We start from the raw sequence: 26,473 nt of genomic DNA, 5'->3' as shown, positions 1-26,473 counted from the left end.
CTGCTGCACATAGAAGGCTTTTTATCTTCATGTATAGAATGCATTAAGATAAAAAACCTTTTGACTTTACAAATCACTTTAAGGGACTTTGAAATACTTATGCTTGAAGCTCATCAGCCTGAAAACGTATCTTCTCTTTGCTCAATAACCATGTGGCCCAAGCCTCTGCATCAAGCAGAAAATTGTATTTGACCCCCTACTATTTACTGTTCTGAATGATCTTTGAGGGGGTTTATTATATGCCAACAGGCTATCCGGTAGATGGTCTGAAAATCCAGGTTACATGCAAAATCATAGGCCAACTGTTATGGGAGAACAAGAATTTCCATATCACTGCTGGTTCTGTTCTCTGTATAAAGTAATGGCCATTAGCAAAACCACAGTAAGTCCTGCAAAAAGGGGTCCATTTTCCATAGCGAACAGTTAGATAGTGGTATGCTCATTTTTATACAAGGCTCACTCACTTTTATACAAGGCTCACTTATTTTTAAGTAACGTGAAAGTCTTCTAGAAAATAGGAATTAATATAGATTAAATTGCTATATACTATATATATATTGCTTTAGTTGCGATGACCATTTTAGTGATATTTATTTGCACACATTTGTCCATGATAATAGGGTGCTAATAATACTAGGCAAAAAAAGTATTATGTTCAGGAGGTTGTGTCCTCAAATCATTGGATACCAGACTCTACTTAAGGGCATCAAGCTATAATACCAACTGCACAAAAGTCATAGCAACATGTTCTACCGCAGAAGGCTTTTTCACTTTCATGAGCTTTGTTATATAATTTAACAATATTTTAATTCAAAAATGAAAAGCAACAATCGGTAACACTTCCTCATCAAAGCAGTAAAAAGCACCAGATTTGAATAGAGATCACCATACAGTTTTTTTTCCATTTTTAGTCAAATCCATTCCTAGTTTATCTACATAACACAGGATTACTATACAACAGACTTTTAATTAGATAATAGCTTCCCCTTCAGGTCTCTGTTTAACCAAGGAAGTGCTTCAGCCAAAGAATGTTTTATTTAACACTTAGAAAGATGCACAATGTCTGCTGAGCTGAAGCAAATTTACATTTTGCAAATGGCATATCCAAAATGGCTTTCACAATCTACAGTCCCCACCAGCTGATGTGTTGCTCCTCATGTTTTGCAAGGTCCATTTGGCTTCAGATTTCTTTTCATCTAGATGGAGCAATTTTAGAAAGAACAGTTTTGCCAGATTTAATCCAGGCCACTATACAATTCCTCTGCATCAAGATCTGGGAAAGGTTTTTGTGGAACTTGGTTGAAATATTCTGATTCATAAAAGAAGAAGAAAAAAAAAAAGTGCCTGAAAGCCATCATTAAAATATTCTATACCTGTCATTTCCATATAAACATTTCTATAATAAGATTTAAGACCTGTTGTATTGGCTTTGTAGAAGGGGGAGAAATCCAAGAGAGTCAAAAGTGTTATTTTAATGATAAACAGAGTCCAGCAGAGCCTTATAGCTCTTATGGACTCCAGCAAAAAACACCCCTTACACCTACCTCCGAAATTCCCCTCCTCTTCCTGCTTCTGCAAACTCCTGTTATATACACACTGAACATGGTGCAACTAGCATTTTGTTTTCATAATTAAGGTCAACTCCTGCTTTGCTAAAGAAAGGAAAAGCAATAGGTTCATTCAACTGGCACCCTCTCCATCTGAACATAGTTCTTTCACTCTCCGACTGCAGCGGAGAAGCTCCAAGTAAGCTGGAAGTTGCAGCACTGGGTGCCTGGTCAGAACTCCCAGTACTGTGTAATAAGAGGAAGGGTAGTAAATCACATCCCTCCCCCCATACTTGTATGTACCAGGTATTTTTCCTACCTCTCACCAGCGTAAGGGAGTGGTATTGGAGAGCAAGGAAGGTGCACCTCAGCACCTAGGTGAACCTGTGGTTTTGCTCTACATGAGCAAAGCACAGGTTTGCTTTAAACTACAGAATGGACTTTGCTTGCAACGATGCTTAAAGTAATCATTTTAAAGGATGCAAAGTTCGCTTGTTGCTATTTTTGTACATTTAGTTTGTAGTTCGTAATGGAGTAGGCAGCCCTGAATAAGTAGGCTGTGAAATAAATTGGCCAGTCATTTGTAAGCAAGTAGTTACCTGCACATCGGGAACTAGGAAATTCCAAATCTTTTAGACTGCTTTCACATTGAGGCGCTTTACAGGCGCTACAGACTAAAAAAATAGCGCCTGCATAGAGCCTCTCCTCTCACTCCAGTGTGAAAGCCTGAGTGCTTTCATACTGGAGCTGTGCGCTGGCAGGATGCCTAAAAAAGTCCTGCAAGCCGCATCTTTGAGGTACTGTAGGGGCAGTGTATAAACTGCTCCTACAGCACCCCTGCCCATTGAAATCAGTGATCAGCGCCAAAGAGCCAGGGCGCATTAAACCCTTTTCCGGCCATTAGCAGGGGTTAAAAGCGCCCCGCTATCGGCCGAAAAGTTCTGCAAAAACGACTGTAAAGTGCCGCCAAAAATAGCAGCACTTTACCACCGACGCTCCCAACAACCCAGTGCGATAGTAGCCTTACTCTATTGCTGGAATATACCCATATACCCAGGTACTCAAGGTCAACCTGCCACAAGTCTGGGCAATTCAGACTGGGAATACGATTTATAAAATGCTTAAGTATATCAATAAGATATATCTGTTTGGACAAGTGGATTAAAATTTTGGCTATGTCCTAGCCTAAAGCTTTCTATTGGCCCTTTAATGTGATAGGTAGTCTCAATGATCAATTTGAAGGCTTAGACGGCTGGAGGGACAAGGCCCATCTTCACAGAAAAAGTAAAGATTTTGATAGACTGTAAACTGTTCATCTCTCTAGATCTACTGTTTTGACTAAAGGTAACCTTGGCTTAAAACAGAACTAAACCAACCAATTTAACCATTTCTCAAAACCGTTATATTCAAGGCATGCCATAAATGATTACCATCACATTTGCTTGTGTGCCAACAAATCTGTCAAACCATGAAAATAGCTGGTGTCATAACTGATCACATGGGCAGCACCATGGCAACAGCAGTTAAAACAGAGGCAAAAGATTGTAGTTTCCAGTGCTGTAAAAGAAGAGGAGCATTTAGTTTTGCTTTCAGCTCTATTTTATCGTAGGCTCAGTAAGGATTCTCAGGTTTGTGTTGGTTTACCTCATCACCTCTCAAAATTCTCAGCCAGGTATTGGCAGAATACAATTTGCTTTGTGATTTACAAATGACTGGAGAGGTAGTTATTGCCTACAGCCGCCACCCATCAAATCAACAAATGTATATTGCAAGAACCCTAGAAATGGCGTGGTATTAAAACTGGCAAAACTGCAAACCGCACAGAAAAAAAAAAAAAAAAAAAAAGACAAGACTGTATTAACAAATGTAAAAATAAGGAGCAGATCCTTTGACAGTGTTATAAAAAATAAAGGACATACTGTTTTACCTCTTTCACTATCAGAAAGGCCGCAACAAGTTGCAAGGAAAGGAGTTGCTGGCCTATCAGGCAATGAAAGGTCCTTCATGGAGGAGTTTTAATAATCCTGGGACTGATAGCCCTGTGATCCAGCCTCATAAGCATCCATAGGAGGCTGTTGATAGCCAGCAGAAGGGTCTAGATCCTCATTGCTGGCATAAGGGGGATAAGGAGGCCCTTGATCTTGACTTGGGTCCATGTAGTCCTGAGAGAACAATGCCGAATCTGAGCCCAGAGTGTAGCGTCGGTAGGCCAGCACAGCTTGTCCCACCTTGGATCAATGATGAAGGAAACGTAAAGGGTTATGGGATTAAAGAAGGAAAAGATCATAAGGTTTGGCCCAACAAAAAAAAAAAAAAAAAAAGAAGAAGGGGGAAAGATGGAAGGGACATAAAAGAAAAAAAAAAAAAAAAGAAGGAGAGACAGACACCCATCACCATGGTTAGTAAGTGTTAAAAGCAGCAGTTTTGAGGATCCTATACTTTTACTGACTGGCACCTATTGCATTTGACACCACAAAACTCGAGCTTTATAAGGGCTAAAATGCCCAGTACTGGCAGCATGCTGGAGATCAGGACTGTCTCCAGCAGTCCTCTGTTGATTTCAATGTTGTGCAGGTTGCATGTCGGACCACTGGAAACGCAGTCCACGCTGCCCTGTGTTGGCAGCAGCCTGGATCTATAGCATGCTGCCAGTATAGCACATTTTAGCCTTCACTGCAGCACAATATTATAAGAAAAAAAAATGCATATTTATTTCTGTTTTTGCAACCTGAACTGCATTGCAATATTAAAAAAAAAAAAAAAAAGTGACTTTAAGACCTCATTCACATCTGAGCAGTTTAACAGAGCATTACAGGCCGACAAATGAGAATCAGACCCTTTTATTCAATGGTTAAGTTTAAATCAATGTAATATCCTCCTATATCCCTGCATGTTGTAGTTTAGGTGTGCATAACATAGGGTGCAGTGATAGTCCTTCAAAAACCATCTCCTTATTGCACTTAAACTACTTTGAAAGCCATGGGTCTTTTTACCTGCTGTTTTTCTGCAGAGATGTAAATGAGCCCTGAAACTTAATTTCTGGAACATGAGCAAGTAAAGCCAGTGCTTTACTATCCTGTATAATACTGGTTTCATTTAATTTGGAAAAAAAAAAAAAAAAAAAAAAAAAAAAAAAAAAACAAACAAACAAACAAACTGGAAATACCTAAGATTTTCGAATAATAGTTTTACTATTAACATTTTTATTACAGTGTACTGACTTTCGGATATAAACTTGCAGTCAAACGACAAGTATAAATAAGCAATTCAAAAAACAGTCATACTAGTAGATGATAAAACTGAAATGCTATTAGTAGAACAGATTAGTAAACGATATTCTGCAAAGAACACGCCTATCCATGTCAGATTAGTGACCTTTAAAGGCTTTGGCAAGCAGCAGACAGAGTTTGACAATAGGATCTGACTATATAGAAAGGCACATTAAGTTTGGTAGTTGTAACAGTATGGCAACACAGAACCTGGCACTCCAGCTACAAGGAAAAGGCTTGTTTACACATGTGATTCAGGCAGCTCTCTAACTTAAAAGGTAATCTAAAAGCCCCCAAAATATTCAGCATGTAAACAAATGTCTATTACGAGCAATAACGAAATGATCTGGTAATTTTTAGAAAAACTCCAACTTTTTCTTTTGTGGATAGTGTGGAGAGGGCAGGAAAGTGTCTTTTTTGGGGTTGGGAGACCAGTGAGACCAGAGATACCTTCTCAGTTCCTGCCCCTATGAACAGCGTCAACAGAACAAGAAAGAGGAAATCTCTCTATTAGGAACAAAAATGGCAGGAGAAACATGGGCATGGTTGTAACCCTACTTAATCCCCCCCCCCCACCCAAAAAAAATTGTCTCAAATTTAGCTCAACTAAGAACCTTTGATATGAGAAATTTTGAAAATGCTAATTTCCTAAAAGCCATGGCGATTCCTCTGACATCATTACTCTCCACATTAACAGAGCTGATCTGCATACTTGTTCAGGCCAGTAAAGTTACTCATGTGCGCGTTTGCTCCTAGATGGACTGTCTAGCTGGAGTGTTACTGTTTTTTTTTCTAAACTGTTGAAATGGAGCTAAACAAGTTGTCACCGCCATTACAATAGCCAATTAATAAGAAATGGCCCAAACTAAGCAGTAGTCACGGCAGGTAAAAAATTACATTACATTACTGTATTCTTTTTTTTCTTAGGTGCTAGAAGGCCTTAACATTAAAGTCTGTCTTTGGTTTCAGAATAAAGGGGAGAATAGAATAGGGGAGGTCAGAGATTGAACTCCTTCAGATTAATACGATGACGTGGTATGGAGGTGTACCAGTATTCTTCAAGAAGTGGGAAATCAGTTAGGTATAGAGTACGTCTGCTTTGAAATACAGTTTTCTAAACATTATGAAAGGAAACCTGTGCTGAGACACATATGTAGACTGCCAATGCTGGCCTCCATGAGAATGTTCGTTGACTGGCTCTGCCGGGATTCAGTACTTTCCAAGTCACAGCTTTTAAATGGGCTCATGGAATAAGGAAAGTTAGGAGTCAAATTAGAGCCAACAATCTGCATATTTGTTCCAGGAGGTCAAGCAAAGAAACTTTAGAGGTTTCCTTGAAAGATAGGAATGGCACTAGTAACATCATTAAGACATAATTTAAAAGTATAGTGCGATCAGCACATTGTGCTGTAGGCCAGATCAACACATGCTCTAAAAAGGAGCAAATGCAAAAAGCATACAATTAGTTAAAGTAGAACTAAAAAAGGCAAAAACTTAGTTTTTCTAATTTGGATAGAATAAAAGGGAGCATTAGAACCCGTTTTTTGTTTTTGCCATCTGTGGCCCATGGGGGAGGCTGATCCCCTTCACTTTGTCCCATACCCCAAAAAATAGGCAGCTGGCTGAAATCCCTCCAAATGTTAGGAAATCCCTTGTTGTCACCAGGGCAACCAAAACAAGTGTACCCATTATAAGAGTTCTCATCTAATCCTGTTCTTGTGACACCTCAAAATTTGGGAGTTTTTCACCATCACTCTCAGTGATAATAGGAAAAACAGGACAAATAGAAAGGGTAAATATTCCTAAAAGGGGACACAGACAAGAATAAACCTGACAAGTGTTCTAATCTCTCTCTCTAATCCACCCCCTCTAAATCGAAACAAAAAATTCTTTAGGCCCCTTTCACGCGGGTGGATCGAATGGGACCTGTTAGTTTCTCAGGTGGACCCGAGTAGACCCTCCATTGCCCTTTATGGAGTGTCAGATGTCAACGGACAAATGTCTGTGACCACTGAAAACAGACGGATGGGGACATCCAATAGAGGACAGCAGGCTGTGTGTGTCCGCATCAGTGGAGCATACACAGACCCGCCATCCGCTGAGCAGGTGGGTCCGCCCGTCTGAAAGGGACGTAAGGTATACGAGGCGAGTCTAAAAAGTTTTGGTGAATGGTCAGATATCTCAATGGCAACATGGGCCAGGTGCACGCGCATGCACACTGTTATCCAGAGACACGTCAAGAAGCACCACCTAAGCTCCACGGTACACGTGACCGCCAGGGTAAACCCGCTGCAGGCAGTCGAACGTATTCAGTCAGTGCAGACAATTTTCTGCTACAAATTGGGGAAAACGGTAACGGAGACGCATGAAACGCTGCACGGGACTGGATAGTAGATGTTGCTGCAAGATAAACGCACCTGCGCACTGTGCAACCTGTGTGTGCCAATTCTTGGCTCAGCACGGCGTACCTAGTCTCGATCATCCACCGTACTCGCCTGATCTGGTGTCTTCGGACTGCTGTTTCCGTGCCTGAAGAGCGTCATGAAACGTGCAAGTTTTGCAGATGTGGCGGCAATTCAAAAATGTGTGACAGTTTCTGTAAACGATTCCTAGAGGCCTTTGCTGACAATTCCCAGAAGCTTTATAAACGTTGCCAGAAGTGTATTGTGAAGGCCAATAAAAAAGGTAGTTTTGTTTTCCAATACCATTCACCAAACTTTTTAGACACACCTCGTACATTAAATAATCCAAAATATGCTGAATGTGCTCACGAAAAATCCCACAAGTTTTCTTGTCTTTAGCACCTACATGTGTGAACAAACCTTAAGGCACCAAGCACAATGATTTTGACACAAATGACCCTGTCTGAAAATACTGAAACACATTTGGACGGAGCAGTTTAAGGCACGATGATCTTTAGTATGTTAATGAAACGTTAAGGAAAGGGCTGGGGGTTAGAAGGGAAAAGTCTGCTGTATTCTTCCTGGAATGTAATTTCCTTCAGATGCTGGAGCCTCAACACTGCTAGGATGGCCTGTGGAAGGGATAAAGTTATCATAATGTGAGATTCCTCTGTTTACCGTACTCTCACACAACAGGGTCCCAATACTAAGTGGGAAATATGAACAAATGATAAGTCTAAGCACAAAAAGTTATACTTCGGTTGGATCACATTAACTCTGACACACCACAGTAAAATAGTGAAAGAACCATGCTAAAAATTGTCATCTCTTGCAGTCTTCTCATCTGAGTGTCCAATAAACGTTCAACTTATGCAAATAAATGTATATAATAAATTGAGCCTTCTAGGGTGCATCTAGTGTATATGTATAGAGCAAGCAGGGTGACAATGTCAACTGGGATTTCTTTGATGGACATCAGTTCCAAAGCTCTGAAAGCTGATTAGATTCTCAAGAAAAAGGAAACGGGACAGAAATACTGTAGCTGCCCTTACTGGCTTGCTTTTGGAGGATGCTTGTTTCTGGGCTGTAATTTTTCTCTACTGAGCAAGTAATTGACCTAGAACAAAAAGCTACACATGTAAGTTCAGAGAACAATAGTTTGAGTTTTCTTGTGCCTCACTATTGACCAAATTTGCAAGAGTTGTGTTGTGAGAGGTTGCATATGATGGATGTCCGTTGTTTCAACCTTATTAGACATGTAACATATGTGCATACAAGGGAAGAGTGATAAAGGCATCTTCATAACCAAGTCATCAGTGGCATCTTGCATATTTCATTATTATTATTATTATTATATGCATTATTTTCTTTAGCTTGGGTTTTGGTCATAAGCAATGTGGTTTGTAGGAAGGTACCCAGCATAAATTCATGTTAAGGGGCCATTTAGTCATTTATAAACTGCAGCCTGTGGTGTCGTCTTTCAGTGTGTCCTCTGCATAGCACTACAGAGAACATTCTATGATAGGGGAGCTCAGTCACATGACTGACAGTCGTGTAAATTGGGCTCTCCTTACACCCATCCATTCACACGTGTGTGATTTCCATTGCGACTTTGATGGACTTTGGATGATTGCAACCTATGTGATCATTTTGTTTGAGCTCTACAAAAGGTCGTTCGACATGTGCAGGATGGAAAAATTTATTAAGTTTCATTTGGTTTCTTTATCTTCTAACGAATTTAGGTCCAAAATTGATCGACCAATTTGAATTGTGTGTGAAGAATAACTGCCCATTAAAGAGCAGGCTGGGAAGCCAGCCGCCGCTTAACAACTGATGACCCATCAGCTGTCAGCGGGTTTCCCCACTGCCAGCTGAATGTAAACAAAAGAATGCCGGCAATGGGAAAAATAAATAAAACACACAAAACACACCATCCATGCCAGGCCCTTCGGGTCCAGTATAGATTTTAAATACATAAATACAAACAGCATAGGGTCCCTTCCCAAAATCCACACCAGACTCTTATCCGAGCATGCAGCCCGGCAGGGGGGGGGTGTGAACGAGTGGCCACATACCCTCAACATGGGAGGTTGGTGCTGTTGATGGGGAAAATGGCCTCTTCCCCACAACCCTGGCGAGTGGCTATGGGGGGGTCTTATCAGAATCTGGAAGCCCCTTTTAACAACGGGGCCCTCAGATCCCGGCCCCACATATGTAAATGAGAATGGAGTACATAGTGTGGGGTACAAAGTGTAAAAGGCACTCGGCGTCTGCCTGCTCTGCCGGACAGCTCTTAAATAACTAAGGGGCGTCACTGGGTAACACAGCCCCCTTCGTCTGAGGGCACCGGGTGGCCCTGCCCTTTAGTTATTTAGGAGCAGTCACATGGTGGAGCAGGCAGACAGCAGGAGCCTTCGCCGGAGGTTTTACATTTTTCCTTTTGCTAGTCGGCAGTGGGCAGCATGATTGATGATGGATCTACATCAGGGGACTTTTTTTTTATTTTTTTAACCTCTCATCCCTAGGTGGATGTCATATGACGTCCTGGGCTTTAAGTGGTTAAAACTGAATGATGCCTGCAGCTGCTGGCATCATTCAGATATCCCTTTTTACTGCTGGTGATTTCCTCATATAAAAACAATCATAGCATCTGTTACTTGAAATAGAAATAAAAGTGATGAAAAGAATAAATAAATAATATTGAAAAAAGGGAAAAAGAAAGTGTAAAAAAAAAAAAAAAAATTATATATAATAAAAATTTAAAGCGCCCCTGTCCCCGTGTGCTAGCACGCAGAAGCGAATGCATATGTAACGTCACACCCCGCATATTAAAAAATGGCATTTAAACCATACATGTGAGGTGAGGAATCACCGGGAACGTTAGTGCAAGAGCAATAATTCTAGCGCTACACCTCCTCTGGAACTCTAAACTTGAGGTCTTGTAAAAATTTCTATAGTGTAGCCTATACAGATTTTCAAGTACCGAAGTTTGACGTCATTCCACGAGCATGCGCTCGACATGTTCGGTATCTATTTACACGGCGTAACATCTTTCGCATTGTACAAAAAAATTGGGCTAACTTTAGTGTTTTGTTATTTAAATTTATGAAAGTCCCGTCTCTCTCTCCCCCCCCCCAAAAAAAAATCATGTTTGAAAAATTGCTGCGCAAATACTGTGTGACATAAAAAACTGCAACAACCACCATTTTATTCGCTAGGGTCTCTCTTTAAAAAAAAAAAAAACAAAACAAAAAAACTATATAGTATGTTTGGGGGTTCCGAGTAATTTTCTAGCAAAAAAAATATGATTTTTACATGTCGGAGAGAAATGCCAGAATTGGCTTGGGCTGGAAGCGGTTAAATAAAGGACTTGTCAAAAACTGCCTACTGTCATCGTTTACACTTTTTTTTGGTGAAGGAGTAGGGGTACTATGCACCCTCTACTCATTCACGTACTGTGAGGGAAAAAAGTATTTGATCCCCTGCCGGTTTTGTACGTTTGCCCACTGACAAAGAAATGATCAGACTATAATTTTAATGGTAAGTTTATTTTAACAGTGAAAGACAGAACAAAAATATCAAGAAAAACGCATTTCAAAAAAATGTATAAAATTGACTTACATTTTAATGAGTAAAATAAGTATTTGACCCCTTTGCAAAGCAGGACTGTACTGATTGCCCAACCGGGGCCACCAGGTTTGCACACATCTCAGGAGGGACTTTAATTTTGAGGCTGACGTTTGGTAACTTGAACCCTAAGCTCCCTCCACATATTTTCTATGGTATGAAGGTCTGGAGACAGGCTAGGCCACTCCAGGACCTTAATGTGCTTCTTCTTGAGCCACTCCTTTGTTGCCTTGTCCGTGTGTTCTGGGTCATTGTTATGCTGGAATACCCATCCAATGCCCTGGCTGAGGGAAGGAGCTTCTCACCCAAGATTTGATGGTATATGGCCCCGTCCATTGTCCTTTTGATGCAATGAAGTTGTCCTGTCCCCTTAGCAGAAAAACACCTCCAAAAGCATAATGTTTCCACCTCCCGTTTAGAGGAGGAATGCTGCCTATGACCCCAAGAACACCATCCCCACCGTCAAACACAGCGAGAGCTCCATAAGTTGATTCTGCTTACCAGATGGATGTGACCACTTTATTTAAAAAGAAGGTCAAACAGCGCTTTTAGCAAAGTATAAACTTGCTCAATACTGGAGACTTGTTCTTGATATGAGTCCCTCCTCCACAAGCCCTTGAGTGAGGTATTAAAACACAAGTAAAATACAAAGCAAAATGCCTGCTTACATGGATATGTTCCTTAGCCCGGCACTGAGGCTACTCATGTGTCAGCTGAATCAATGGTGCCTCCTTGCTCACGCTGGCTATTCGGCGTGCGTTCCACCATCTAGCACGATCAACCGAAGACCCAGATGTAACGTGACCTCCGTCGAGCAGGGCCGCTCCTTGCATGGTGCACAGGGCGGGGAGGAGTGTGGGATCTTCCAGTGATGCGGTGTGTCCGGTCTTGGAGTACAGGCCACAACGACACGTAGACAGGGAGCTGTGTACACAGAGCTCACATTTGAGTTGATGCCAAAGAGCTCGAATTTGGTCTCATCTGACCACAACACTTTCACCCAGTTCTCCTCTGAAACATTCAGACGTTCATTAGCAGACTTCAGACAGGCCAGTAACATGTGCTTTAAGCAGGTGGACCTTGCAGGCGCTACAGGATGTCAGTTCTTCACAGAGTAGTGTGTTACCAATTGTTTTCTTGGCGACCATGGTCCCAGCTGCCTTAAGATCATGGACAAGATTCTCCCATATAGTTCTGGGCTGATTCCTCACCGTTCTCATGATCACTGAAACTCCACAAGGTGAGATCTTGCATGGAACCCCAGACTGAGGGAGATTGACAGTTATTTTGTGTTTTTTCAATTTGCGAATAATCGCACCAAGTGTTGTCACTTTCGCACGAAGCTGCTTGGCGATGGTCTTGTAGCCCATTCCAGCCAGTGTAGGTCTACAATCTTATCCCTGACATTCTTGGACAGCTCTTTGGTCTTTGCCATCCCTCCCTTTGAGAGTGCTCCTAATCTCAGCTCATTACCTGTATATTAGACACCTGGGAGCCAGAAATCCTGCTGATTGATAGGTGATCAATTACTTATTTCACTCATTAAAAAATCCAATTTATAAAACTTAAAAAATGCGGTTTTCTGGATATTTTTGTTATTCTGCCTCTCACCGTTAAATAAATCCACTATTAAAATTATAGACTGATCATTTTTTGTCAGTGGGCAAAATCAACAGGGGATTAAATACTTTTTTCCCCTCACTGTAGGCGGGGGGGGGGGCTTCCAATAGGCCCCCTGCCCGCGGATCCCCAAAACCACCGGCCAGGGTTGTGAGGAAGAGGCCCTTGTCCCCAACAACATGGGGACAAAGGTGCTTCGGTGCCCCATAGCACCCCCTTTCCTGACCTGCATGCTCAGATAGGAGTCTGGATTTTGGGGGCACCCCACGGCTTTTTTTTTTTTTTGAGGTAGGGTTCCCCTCAAAATCCATACCAGGCCTGAAGGCCATTGCGGCCATTCTTGAGGGTTTACATTGACCAGTCAGACCAAAGTAGTGCAGGAACTACTTTGAAAGTCGCATGACAAATCACACAAGTGTGAATAGAGCCTAAAGGAATGCATGATCCAGCCACCCTCAGGGACACAGTGAGCTCTTAAGTACAAACTCCTAGCTTGGCCAGCTACACATGGATTGGGGAAATGGGCACAAAAAAGTATTAAGTATGGCCTGCCTTAGACTTTGTGTTTTAAGTCATTGCTGGGTTGGGGGGGGGGTGACGCTGGCAGACAATGGAAGATGGAAGTATCAATTATCTCAGGGAACAGTCGTGGTCAGGATAGGCTCTCTAACATGTCCCATCAATGATCCACCACAAGAACAGCTGGATGGCAGAGGTCGGACTACTCCCATAGACATGGGTGTTGTAACTATATTAATGAAGACCAGAATTTCCTACAATGGGACTGTCCTATGATCTGGCCAAAAACCAGCAACCTTCACCTACAGGTAACTCAAGACCAATTATGTACATTCCAACATTATTAGGATTGGTTGCTCCATTACATATACTATTCTTCCGTCAAAAAAGGCATGCAAGTGTCATGTCTATGAAAGTACAATAACTCCTAGTAACCCGATTTAACGTAATTTCTAATATGACTATAGTAAACCGAGGTCTGGCAGGGCTCTATGGGTTAAGCAGTCAATTGACAGTAAAAGATGGTCAAGCTAGTAGACAAGATGATAAACACAAGAGCTTGGGTTGCCTGGGTGTTCAAGTGCACAACTTAATACAGCCGAGAGGGAAAGGCACATGCAGAAAGACTGCAAAGCTGTCTAACCTGTTTTTGCCCCAGATCTAGGATGCCAGTGTCTGCAGGTGCCTCAAACCAAGAAATCAATGCCAGGCTAGTAGAAAATGTATAAATCAGGCCAAAATAGTTGCAAATCAGTTTTATACTTACACTTTTGTAGAAATGAAACATTCTGAAAGCAACTTTTATCTACCATCACCAAAACAGCATATTGTAAATGTTCTGCTTTTGACCATTGATTCCTTGGCAATTCAATGTATAACAGATGTCTGATGTTCACTGCACTAGTTCAGAGAATGACATATGGGTTTGTGAACATGACAGTCTTTTACTTTAGTTGTTTCCCCATTTTTAACCACATAAGTACTGAGTAGGGTTTCGAAAAGGTCACCAGGATGACACTTTGAATTCTGGCATCAGTTTGTGCAACAAATGTTGCAATTAGCGTCATATTCAGGTACATGTTGGAAACAAGTACATGGACCTATTGCCATATAGGAGGAAGGCAATGAGGCCAGAGTGTATATATTGGACACTTCTGTCCTCAGAAAAGTTCAGCCCTGGCCTGCACCACAAGCAGCACTGGTTGCTAGAATGCTGTCAGCTACACATGCAATTAAGTCATAGCAACCAGTGATACATACCTGGCCCCATACAGCTGCTGGCCAGAAGATGCCCCTAGTTGACAGGTAAATGTATACCAAAAGGACAGGGATGCTGGCCGATGATATTGGCCAAATTTGGCCATTACCATCGCACCCCCTTTTTTTTTTTTTTTTAACCCCCAACTTTACTCTTAGTTGTCTTTTTGTCACAGCAGTAGGTTACGATCAGTGTACTGTGCCTCAACATGCTGCGTTGAAAAAAGTACAGCACGTCCCACCTTTTTTTCAGTACACACCACTGTGTCTGAACTGAACTAAACTAATAGTCCAAACGTATAGTGAAGGCAATATGCTTTGTTCTATGTGGGCAAGGCTACCCAGGGCAGCCCAATGCATATGATGTGAATGGGCTCTCAAAACGAATTAGGCAAGACCGTGAGCACTTTTTAAAAGGAGAAGTCCACAACCACAGCTTTCATATTTCTGGAAGGTTTAAACCTCGCTCCAGCCAATTTTTTTATTTTTATATTTGACAGCTGGGAAAGGATACAACCTCTGTCTAGTTTTTATTGCCATCTGTGTCCCTATTGGGGAGATTTCCCCTCACTTCACCCTCAGGACAGGCCAAAAATAAAGTCATCTACAGAACAGTGACAAAAGCCTAGAACATTGGAAGTATTTTTATAGCAGTTTGTGCCTTCCTGTCCTGGTGGCAATGGACCCCCCCCCCCCCCCCCCCGTTTCTTGTGTGGTTGTCACAGGGATTGGAAGCAAAGAAAACCTCCCTTATGGGGTCACAGATTAAAATATAAAAAACGGGCAGAAATTTTAACTCTTCACCACCAATTTGGAATCCTAAAAATGCTAGACTTTACATTTGGTGGACAGGTTAAATTTAAGAGCTCAATTTTGGAGGTTTAAAGAGGAGGTCCAGGCCCCCCACCAAAAAATAAAAAAAGTCAGTAGCTACAAAATACTGTAGCTGCTGACATTTAATATAAGGACACTTGCCAGTCCAGGGTCCCCGCAATGTCAGCTCTCAGGTGCTGCTGCCGCCACCATTCATGGTAAGGGAAACCGGCAGTGAGTCCCCCTACTGTGCATGCGCGAAGTGCGCTGTGCTTTCTAACTGGCCCAGCGCCGGGGGTAGGAGGGGGGCCCTCACCGCAGTCAGGTCTCCCATAAGTGGGGATGGGTACCTGTGAAAAACAGGTACCCGTTTCCCCTCCCCACCCCTCCCCCCTGAAAGGTGGCAGATGTGGTGGGTGAGCAAACAAGTTGAGCTTCCACTTTTGATGACGGAGGCACGTAAACTGACCATGGTGTCAGGGCTCAGCAGCCATTAAGCTTAAGTCTTGGTTCACACTGATGCGGTGTGAATCTGATGAGATGTCACAGTGCAATTTCTGTTGTGACAGGTGCAGTTCTAATGTGAACCAATGTGATTTCTGAGGGGATTTGGCAAAACTAGAGATAAAATCCCTAGGCAACACGCACTAAACCCACACAAGACCCTTTTTTGACCAGATCAGAATCGCACTGCACAGATGTGAACGGCTTTCACACCAATGTTTTTTCAAACCTAATCCATATAGAATTTGCATCAATGTGAACTGGGACTTACAGTTATGATTAAAGTGAAACTAAGCCAATCCATTTAACAGCGTCCCAAAACAGTTACATTCAAGGTATTCTATGAATGATCACTGCCATGCAACCAAATGACGGGTGCCGTGCCACGGCAATTTAAGATCAAACAGAGGCTAAGATGGCAGCTTTCTTGGTTGTAAAGGTTGGGAGAGTTTAGTTCCACTTTATGTGTTCTTTTCATGGTTTGCCAATAGTGAGGTTAAGTCTAACGTTATGTAATAGTGTTAATTCTCCAGGCATGATTAAAGCTTAAGTGTTGGGAATTAGCTAGGTACCAATAAGGTACCTCTAATGATGTGTGCCCCACTGGTGGCTGCTGCTTCCATCTTAAAAAAAAAAAAAAAAATAATATATATAATATATATATATATATATATATATATATATATATATATATATATATATATATATATATATATATATATATATATATATATATATATATATATATATATATGTCACTTGCATGCAGCCACTGACAGTAATGTCACTACAGAAGGTTCAGGAGGTGAAACCTGACAGTGATCACCGCAGGTTGCTCACTGTGCAGCTCCTTCATTCTGAATCATATTGTACTCTAAATACAAGGGATTCTGTGATTAAACAGGGGAAGATTGCAATGCTAGAATGCCTATTTTCCAATCACAGAAAGCCTTGCATTTCTTTGAAAGAATGTAAGATTTTTTTTTTTTATGAATGGTGAAGGTGCTCAGTGAGCAACCCGGTGTGATCGCTGTTCTCAAGCTCCAAAAGCGGGTTTCACTGCCAGGACTTAAGCAATATCACTTTTTCAAAAAATCAGCAACAGCCCCCAGTGGGGGTACATCACATTAAAAGTTACCTCATTAGTGCCTAGCTTAAGCCCCATTAATGTTTTTAACCACACTTCAGCTTTAATGTTAACTTAAAAAGGAATGTAAAGTTTTGCTTGTGTACATTTTCTTTAATAATGTTCAGGGCTTATTTTCACTTGTTTATAAGGCCAATCTTAAAGCGGAGTTCCAGCCAAAAGTGGAACTTTCGCTTAATTGCTTCCTCCTCCTCTCGCCCCCCCCAGCAGGCCAATCAAAGCGCAGCACGCTTCGCACATGCACAGTAGGGTTCCTTGGGGGAACCCCCCCCAAGGCTGAACTCCACTAACTGCTTTGCTGTAAAAAAAAAATAAAAAAACATAAAAAAAGAGATCTCCAAAGTTTAAAATACGGAGCTCTATAAAATTAGATACTTGACTGGAAAAGTGAAGGAGTAAGTTAACCCCTCTCCCTCCCACTTCTTTATTTGCTCCTTATGGTGACATACAGAATTTCAGTATGGAGTGAAAGTCAGGGAAAAAACAAAACAAACCATGACTGCTGTGTCCTCAGTGTTCACCTTGATTTAAATATCAAAGTGGATACAAAAAAAAAAAGCTACACAACCTGTTAAAATGTCAGGTTTTTGTGATGTAAAAAAAAAAAAAAAAAAAAAATGACAAAGATAAATCATTTCAGAACTTTTTCCACCTTTAATGTGAACTATAAACTGTACAACTCAGTTGAACAAACAAATCTTTTAGGTGGGGGAAGCAGGAAGCAAAAATAAAAAAACTAAAAATATTACATTTGCAAAAGTGTGCACATCCTTAAACTAATACTTTGTTGAAGCACCTTTTGATTTTATCAAAGCACTCAGTCTTTTTCGGTATGAGTCTATCAGCATGGCACATCTTGACTTGGCAATATTTGCCCACTCTTCTTTGCAAAAACACTCCAAATCTGTCAGATTGTGAGGGCATCTCCTGTGCACAGCCCTCTTCACAACACCCCACAGATTTTCAATCGGGTTCAGGTCTGGGCTCTGGCTGGACCATTCCAAAACTTTAATCTTCTTCTGGTGAAGCCATTGCTTTGTTAATTAGGAAGCATGCTTTGGGTCGTTGTCATGCTAAAAGATGAAGTTCCTCTTCATGTTCAGCTCTATAGCAGAAGCCTAAAGGTTTTGTGACAATATTGGCTGGTATTTGGAACTGTTCATAATTCTCTCTACCTTGACTAAAAGGTCCCTGTTCCAGCTGAGGAAAAAACAGCCTCAAAGCATAATGCTGCCACCACCATGCTTCACTGTGGGTATGGTGTTCTTCTGGTGATGTGCAAGCATATTTTTTGAAATTTTGGCCAAAAAGTTCAACCTTGGTTTCAAACCATAACACATTTTCCCCACATGCTTTTGGGAGACTTCAGATGGTTTTTGCAAAGCCCAGACATACGAAGAATACGGGAGATTGTTGTCACATGTACCACACAGCCAGTACTTGCCAGATATTCCTGTAGTTCCTTTAACCACTTGACGACCGCCTCACGCCGATGTACGTCGGCAAGGCGGCACGGACAGGCAAAATCACGTACAGGGTACGTGATTTGCCTTCCGCGGGTGGGGGGTCCGATCGGACCCCCCCCCCCCCGCCGCCCGAGGCGGTCCCGTTCTGTCCCCCGGCGATCAGAGACGAGGGGGAGGCCATCCGTTCGTGGCCCCCCCCTCGCGATCGCCGCCGGCCAATGGGAACACTCCTTTGCTGCTGTATGCTAAACAGCAGCAAAGGAAGTGATGTAATCTCCCCGCGGGTCGGTAGTTTCCGTTCCGGCCCGAGGAGAGAAGACATGTGAGTGAGTGCACCAACACACACACACACACACACACAGTAGAACATGCCAGGCACACAAAACACCCCGATCCCCCCCCCGATCGCCCCCCGATCCCCCCCCAATCACCCCCCCCCCTGTCACAAACTGACACCAGCAGTTTTTTTTTTTTTTTTTCTGATTACTGCTGTGTCAGTTTGTGACAGTTACTGTGTTAGCACAGTTACTGTTACCCCCCTGTAGGTCTAGGGTACCCCCCTAACCCCCCCTAATAAAGTTTTAACCCCTTGATCACCCCCTGTCACCAGTGTCGCTAAGCGATCATTTTTCTGATCGCTGTATTAGTGTCGCTGGTGACGCTAGTTAGTGAGGTAAATATTTAGGTTCGCCGTCAGCGTTTTATAGCGTCAGGGATCCCCATATACTATCTAATAAATGTTTTAACCCCTTGATTGCCCCCTAGTTAACCCTTTCACCACTGATCACCGTATAACCGTTACGGTTGACGCTGGTTAGTTTTTTTTTTTTTTATAGTGTCAGGGCACCCGCCGTTTATTACCGAATAAAGGTTTAGCCCCCCGATCGCCCGGCTGTGATATGCGTCGCCCCAGGCAGCGTCAGATTAGCGCCAGTACCGCTAACACCCACGCACACAGCATGCGCCTCCCTTAGTGGTATAGTATCTGATCGGATCAATATCTGATCCGATCAGATCTATACTAGCGTCCCCAGCAGTTTAGGGTTCCCAAAAACGCAGTGTTAGCGGGATCAGCCCAGATACCTGCTAGCACCTGCGTTTTGCCCCTCCGCCCAGCCCACCCAAGTGCAGTATCGATCGATCACTGTCACTTACAAGGCACTAAACGCATAACTGCAGCGTTCGCAGAGTCAGGCCTGATCCCTGCGATTGCTAACAGTTTTTTTGGTAGCATTTTGGTGAACTGGCAAGCACCAGCCCCAGGCAGCGTCAGGTTAGCGCCAGTACCGCTAACACCCACGCACGCACCGTACACCTCCCTTAGTGGTATAGTATCTGAACGGATCAATATCTGATCCGATCAGATCTATACTAGCGTCACCAGCAGTTTAGGGTTCCCAAAAACGCAGTGTTAGTGGGATCAGCCCAGATACCTGCTAGCACCTGCGTTTTGCCCCTCCGCCCGGCCCAGCCCACCCAAGTGCAGTATCGATTGATCACTGTCACTTACAAAACACTAAACGCATAACTGCAGCGTTCGCAGAGTCAGGCCTGATCCCTGCGATCGCTAACAGTTTTTTGGTAGCGTTTTGGGGAACTGGCAAGCGCCAGCGGCCTAGTACACCCCGGTCGTAGTCAAACCAGCACTGCAGTAACACGTGGTGACGTGGCGAGTCCCATAAGTGCAGTTCAAGCTGGTGAGGTGGCAAGCACAAGTAGTGTCCCGCTGCCACCAAAAAGACAAACACAGGCCTGTCGTGCCCATAATGCCCTTCCTGCTGCATTTGCCAATCCTAATTGGGAACCCACCACTTCTGCAGCGCCCGTACTTCCCCCATTCACATCCCCAACCAAATGCAGTCGGCTGCATGAGAGGCATTTTCTTTATGTCCTCCCGAGTACCCCTACCCAACGAACCCCCCCCAAAAAAGATGTTGTGTCTGCAGCAAGCGCGGATATAGGCGTGACACCCGCTATTATTGTCCCTCCTGTCCTGACAATCCTGGTCTTTGCATTGGTGAATGTTTTGAACGCTACCATACACTAGTTGAGTATTAGCGTAGAGTACAGCATTGCACAGACTAGGCACACTTTCACAGGGTCTCCCAAGATGCCATCGCATTTTGAGAGACCCGAACCTGGAACCGGTTACCGTTATAAAAGTTAGTTACAAAAAAAGTGTAAAAAAAAAAAAAAATATGAAATAAAAAAAAAATAGTTGTCGTTTTATTGTTCTCTCTCTCTATTCTCTCTCTCTATTGTTCTGCTCTTTTTTACTGTATTCTATTCTGCAATGTTTTATTGTTATTGTTATTATGTTTTATCATGTTTGTTTTTCAGGTGTGTAATTATTTATACTTTACTGTGCTTTATTGTTAACCATTTTTTTGTCTTCAGGTACGCCATTCACGACTTTGAGTGGTTATACCAGAATGATGCTTGCAGGTTTAGGTATCATCTTGGTATCATTCTTTTCAGCCAGCGGTCGGCTTTCATGTAAAAGCAATCCTAGCGGCTAATTAGCCTCTAGACTGCCTTTACAAGCCGTGGGAGGGAATGCCCCCCCCACCCCCACCGTCTTCCGTGTTTTTCTCTGGCTCTCCTGTCTCAACAGGGAACCTGAGAATGCAGCCGGTGATTCAGCCAGCTGACCATAGAGCTGATCAGAGACCAGAGTGGCTCCAAACATCTCTATGGCCTAAGAAACCGGAAGCTACGAGTATTTCATGACTTAGATTTCGCCGGATGTAAATAGCGCCATTGGGAAATTGGGGAAGCATTTTATCACACCGATCTTGGTGTGGTCAGATGCTTTGAGGGCAGAGGAGAGATCTAGGGTCTAATAGACCACAATTTTTTCAAAAAAGAGTACCTGTCACTACCTATTGCTATCATAGGGGATATTTACATTCCCCGAGATAACAATAAAAATGATTAAAAAAAAAAATATGAAAGGAACAGTTTAAAAGTAAGATTAAAAAAGCAAAAAAATAATAAAGAAAAAAAAAAAAAAAAAAAAGCACCCCTGTCGCCCCCTGCTCTCGCGCTAAGGCGAACGCAAGCGGCGGTCTGGCGTCATATGTAAACAGCAATTGCACCATGCATGTGAGGTATCACCGCGAAGGCCAGATCGAGTGCAGTAATTTTTCCAGTAGACCTCCTCTGTAAATCTAAAGTGGTAACCTGTAAAGGCTTTTGAAGGCTTTTAAACATGTATTTATTTTGTTGCCACTGCACGTTTGTGCGCAATTTTAAAGCATGTCATGTTTGGTATCCATGTACTCGGCCTAAGATCATCTTTTTTATTTCATCAAACATTTGGGCAATATAGTGTGTTTTAGTGCATTAAAATTTAAAAAAGTGTGTTTTTTCCCCAAAAAATGCGTTTGAAAAATCGCTGCGCAATTACTGTGTGAAAAAAAAAAAATGAAACACCCACCATTTTAATCTGTAGGGCATTTGCTTTAAAAAAATATATAATGTTTGGGGGTTCAAAGTAATTTTTTTGCAAAAAAAAAAAACTTTTTCATGTAAACAATAAGTGTCAGAAAGGGCTTTGTCTTCAAGTGGTTAGAAGAGTGAGTGATGTGTGACATAAGCTTCTAAATGTTGTGCATAAAATGCCAGGACAGTTCAAAACCCCCCCAAATGACCCCATTTTGGAAAGTAGACACCCCAAGCTATTTGCTGAGAGGCATGTCGAGTCCATGGAATATTTTATATTGCGACACAAGTTGCGGGAAAGAGACAAATTTTTTTTTTTTTTGCACAAAGTTGTCACTAAATGATATATTGCATTTTCAAAAACAAATGAGAGCTGCAAAATACTCACCATGCCTCTCAGCAAATAGCTTGGGGTGTCTACTTTCCAAAATGGGGTCATTTGGGGGGGTTTTATGCCACCTGGGCATTCCATGGCCTCCGAAACTGTGATAGGCAGTAAAGAGTGAAATCAAAAATTTTCACCCTTAGAAATCCTGAAGGCAGTGATTGGTTTTCGGGGTCCCGTACGCGGCTAGGCTCTCAAAAAGTCCCACACATGTGGTATCCCCATACTCAGGAGAAGCAGCTAAATGTATTTTGGGGTGCAATTCCACATATGCCCATGGCCTGTGTGAGCAATATATCATTTAGTGACAACTTTATGAAAAAAAAAAAAAAAAAAGTGTCACTTTCCCGCAACTTGTGTCAAAATATAAAATATTCCATGGACTCAATATGCCTCTCAGCAAATAGCTTGGGGTGTCTACTTTCCAAAATGGGGTCATTTTGGGGGGTTTTGTGCCACCTGGGCATTCCATGGCCTCCGAAACTGTGATAGGCAGTGAAGAGTGAAAGCAAAAATTTACACCCTTAGAAATCCTGAAGGCGGTGATTGGTTTTCGGGGCCCCGTACGCGGCTAGGCTCCCAAAAAGTCCCACACATGTGGTATCCCCGTACTCAGGAGAAGCAGCTGAATGTATTTTGGGGTGCAATTCCACATAGGCCCATGGCCTGTGTGAGCAATATATCATTTAATGACAACTTTTTGTAAATATTTTTTTTTTTTTTTTTTTTTTTGTCATTTTTCAATCACTTGGGACAAAAAAAATAAATATTCAATGGGTTCAACATGCCTCTCAGCAATTTCCTTGGGGTGTCTACTTTCCAAAATGGGGTCATTTGTGGGGGTTTTGTACTGCCCTGCCATTTTAGCACCTCAAGAAATGACATAGGCAGTCATAAACTAAAAGCTGTGTAAATTCCAGAAAATGTACCCTAGTTTGTAGACGCTATAACTTTTGCGCAAACCAATAAATATACGCTTATTGACATTTTTTTTTACCAAAGACATGTGGCCGAATACATTTTGGCCTAAATGTATGACTAAAATTTAGTTTATTGGATTTTTTTTATAACAAAAAGTAGAAAATATAATTTTTTTTCAAAATTTTCGGTCTTTTTCCGCTTATAGCGCAAAAAATAAAAACCGCAGAGGTGATCAAATACCATCAAAAGAAAGCTCTATTTGTGGGAAGAAAAGGACGCAAATTTCGTTTGGGTACAGCATTGCATGACCGCGCAATTAGCAGTTAAAGCGACGCAGTGCCAAATTGGAAAAAGACCTCTGGTCCTTAGGCAGCATAATGGTCCGGGGCTCAAGTGGTTAATGTTGCTGTAGGCCTCTAGGCAGCGTCCCCGACTCGTTTTCTTCTCGTCTTTTCATCAATTTTGAAGGGACGTCCAGTTCTTCGTAATGTCACCATTGTGCCATATTTTCTCCACTTGAGGACTGTTTTCATTTTTTTCCCATGGTATATCTAATGCCTTGGAAATTCTTTTGTACCCTTCTCCTGGCTGATACCTTTTAAACAATGAGATGCCTCTGATACTTTGGAAGCTCTCTGCGGACCATGGCTTTTGCTGTAGGATGCGACTAAGAAAATGTCAGGAAAGACTTACCGTACTAAAACAGCTGAACTATATTTGGGGTTAATCAGAGGCACTTTAAATGATGGTAGGTGTGCACTGACTCCTATTTAACATGAGTTTGAATGTGATTGCTTAATTCTGAACTCAGCTACATCCCCAGTTATAAGAGGGTGTGCACACTTAAACAATCACATTATTTTAATTCTTTTATATTTACTGCACCCCCCTCTTTTCGATTGAGTGTTACAGTTTATAGGTCACATTAAAAAGGTGGAAAAAGTTCTGAAATTTTTTTTTTTTCTCTTTTACATCACAGAAACCTGACATTTTAACAGGGGTGTGTAGACGTTTTATATCAACTGTATTTATAAAAGATTTAACAAAATCTAGAAATGTAAAAAAACTGACCCAAAAACCATTTCCCTTTTCCTCTAATGGGAACTACACATTTTAGCTAAAAAGTTGACTTATTCACTTACGTTGTATGCAGTTTCTTTATATTTGGATCTTTTCCTATGCTCCTGTTTAAGCTGGTGCCATGACACAGCCCCAGGTTTCCTAGGGAGCTGCCTTTACATGCAGGTACTAGAGCTGTGTTTCTCTACACTGTGTGCATCAATAGAAACACACGGCCCCATAGGCTAGGATGACGAGACAGCCCCCTGCAACTGCCCTCTCAAAGCTAACAGGCTGGAGACTTCACTGTCCACTGTTAACCCTTTCCTTTAAAGACCAGAAGTTCAGGAAAGCAGCACTAAGAACAGTAGCTAGCAGCTTTAAAAAGTTGTAGAAATGCACATGCTGGGGTAAGAATTAAAAAAAAAAAATAGTTTACTGGGGAATGTTTATTTTATGGAGTTCAGTGAGCTAAAAACTTAAAAATGCTGAGAATATAATATACTGTTATAATTCTAAAGGCTAAAGGATTTTTACCTTAATGCATTCTCTGCATTAAGCTAAAAAACCTTCCGTGATTGGCTCCCCTTAGCCCCCCTAAATACTTGCCCGAGTCAGATCCAGAACTGTGCCTGAGAGCAGCAGCACTGGACATGGAAGCAGAAGCGAGAGCCTTTGGCTTCTTCTGCCGTCAATCAAATTCAGTGAAGAGGGAGACACACACAACCTGGCTCTGGAGCAAGCCTGCATCTACCTCCATAGCAAGTGGCTTTCTATGGTGGCAGACTCAAAAGAGCAGCAGACAGTGCCGGCAGGGAACTCCAGAAGAGGATTTTGGAGCTACTCTGTGCAATACCACTGCACAGAACAGGCAAATATAACAGGTTTGTTAATCCGATTAAATGAAAGCATTACTAAAGGCTATTTTTTTTTTTTTTTTTTTTTCCCCCAGAGTTCAGGTGTTAGGTTTCAGGTGATAGTAAAGGTCCTTTACTAGGACACTTTTTTTAAAAACCACATTTTGGCATAAAAATGCCTACACCGAGAACCAACTGACAATGAGGGGTTGATTTCAGAAAACTGGAGCATGCAGAATCTGGTTCAGCTATGCACGACAGCCAATCAGCTTCCAGTTTTTTTTTGTTTTGTCAAAGCATAAAAACTGAACAAGCTGAAGTTAGAAGCGGATTGGCTACCATGCAGAGCTAAACCAGGTTTTGCACTCTTCAATATTAGAAATTCAGCCCCAAAACCCCCACCCCCGCGTGCTTTGCACAGAAAACAACCCTGCTTAAATTGGTTCTAACGCCTAAGCATTTTTTTACCTTAATGCATTCCTTGCATTAAGGTAAAAAGGTTTAGGCATGGATTTTGCCCCCTCCCCCTAATACTTGCCTGGGCCCTTCATTCATTCCAGCGCTGTGCACTTCTGCAGCTCTTCTCCCCCCTCACTTCTGGGTCTCACTGGCTTTGCTGGGGCTCCCACTGCTGTCAAATCAAAGTCAGTGACAAGGGAGTGGGGGGAGGTCCGGTGAGCCAAGTACCGCTGTCTTTCAATGGATGCAGCAGCGGGGCTCGGGAGTGGGCACAAGTGCCCCCATGTGAAGTGACTCATGGGGGCACTGGACAGAAGGGGCCAGGAGGCCTTGGGGCTGACACGAGACAAAGGAGATTTGGGGTCGCTCTGTGCAATTTAATTGCACAGAGCTGGTAAGTATAGAGGGGTTTATTATTTAAAAAAAAAAAATTATCTTTACAGCCACTTAAAAAAATTCCACGTCCATTTCCCTTTTATTACATTGGCAACCTGAAATTTTACTAAAAACAATAAATTAAAAAGCAAACAACGTTTAAGGAAAAGGAAACAGAAAATTATTGGCGATTGCTATTCCCTAGCGTGTCACATCCCTGTATGTAACTGGAAAACAAGGAAACCCCTAGGGGTGGGACTTTGAAGGCACTCAAAATGGCAGTAAAGTGAAATAATTATAAAATTATTTATAATTTTATAATTATAAATTTTTAAAGTTATAGATTATCCAATGGAGTTTTTATAGTTTTTTTATTTTTCATTTTGGAATTTTTTCCATCTAAATGTTTAAAATGAGAATTTTAGGTAATGTTTATTCCATGTTTTCAAATATACATGACAGATATAGCAGATATACATGACAAAACAGTATGATATCCTTCACCCGACGCGTTTCAGAGCTGGTTTTCATTTCCTTCATCAGGGGTTAACAGGGTATCAATTGTCTACAAATGCAAATAGATTTTTGGTCAATTTACACTGCAATACGTTGGTAGTGAATAAATCCCTAACTCACATTTATTCCAGTCATGTACATGTATAGATTCCATGTTGTATTAAAATAAAAACACTGTCGCACAGAGTGTCTGATACCTTTGGAACCCAGCCAATTCAGGACTGTGTTCTGTTGTGCATGGGGTGACCCTACATGCAGGTACACCTTTTTGTTTTCAACTCGTTGC

At 42.0% G+C, this 26,473-nt stretch overlaps 1 protein-coding gene across 2 annotated transcripts in view; it reads right to left on the bottom strand.

The window, feature by feature from the left end:
• Positions 1 to 1,087: 1,087 nt before the first annotated feature.
• The window catches only part of SYNGR1 (synaptogyrin 1), an 89,498-nt gene continuing 64,112 nt past the window's right edge, over positions 1,088 to 26,473 (bottom strand). The window contains exon 4 of one of the 2 annotated variants that reach the window (XM_073592547.1): positions 1,088 to 3,775. In XM_073592547.1, coding sequence (XP_073448648.1) covers positions 3,563 to 3,775 — 213 coding nt within the window. In that variant the 3' untranslated portion in view covers positions 1,088 to 3,562. Of the gene's footprint in view, positions 3,776 to 4,739; positions 7,851 to 26,473 lie in introns of those variants that run through there. The other variant, XM_073592548.1, reaches the window with a different exon arrangement.

Source organism: Aquarana catesbeiana, linkage group LG07, assembly GCF_042186555.1.
Source record: "Aquarana catesbeiana isolate 2022-GZ linkage group LG07, ASM4218655v1, whole genome shotgun sequence".
NCBI lineage: Eukaryota > Metazoa > Chordata > Amphibia > Anura > Ranidae > Aquarana > Aquarana catesbeiana.
The sequence above is the reverse complement of the archived record's forward strand: the minus strand, read 5'-3'. Positions and strand labels throughout refer to the sequence as shown.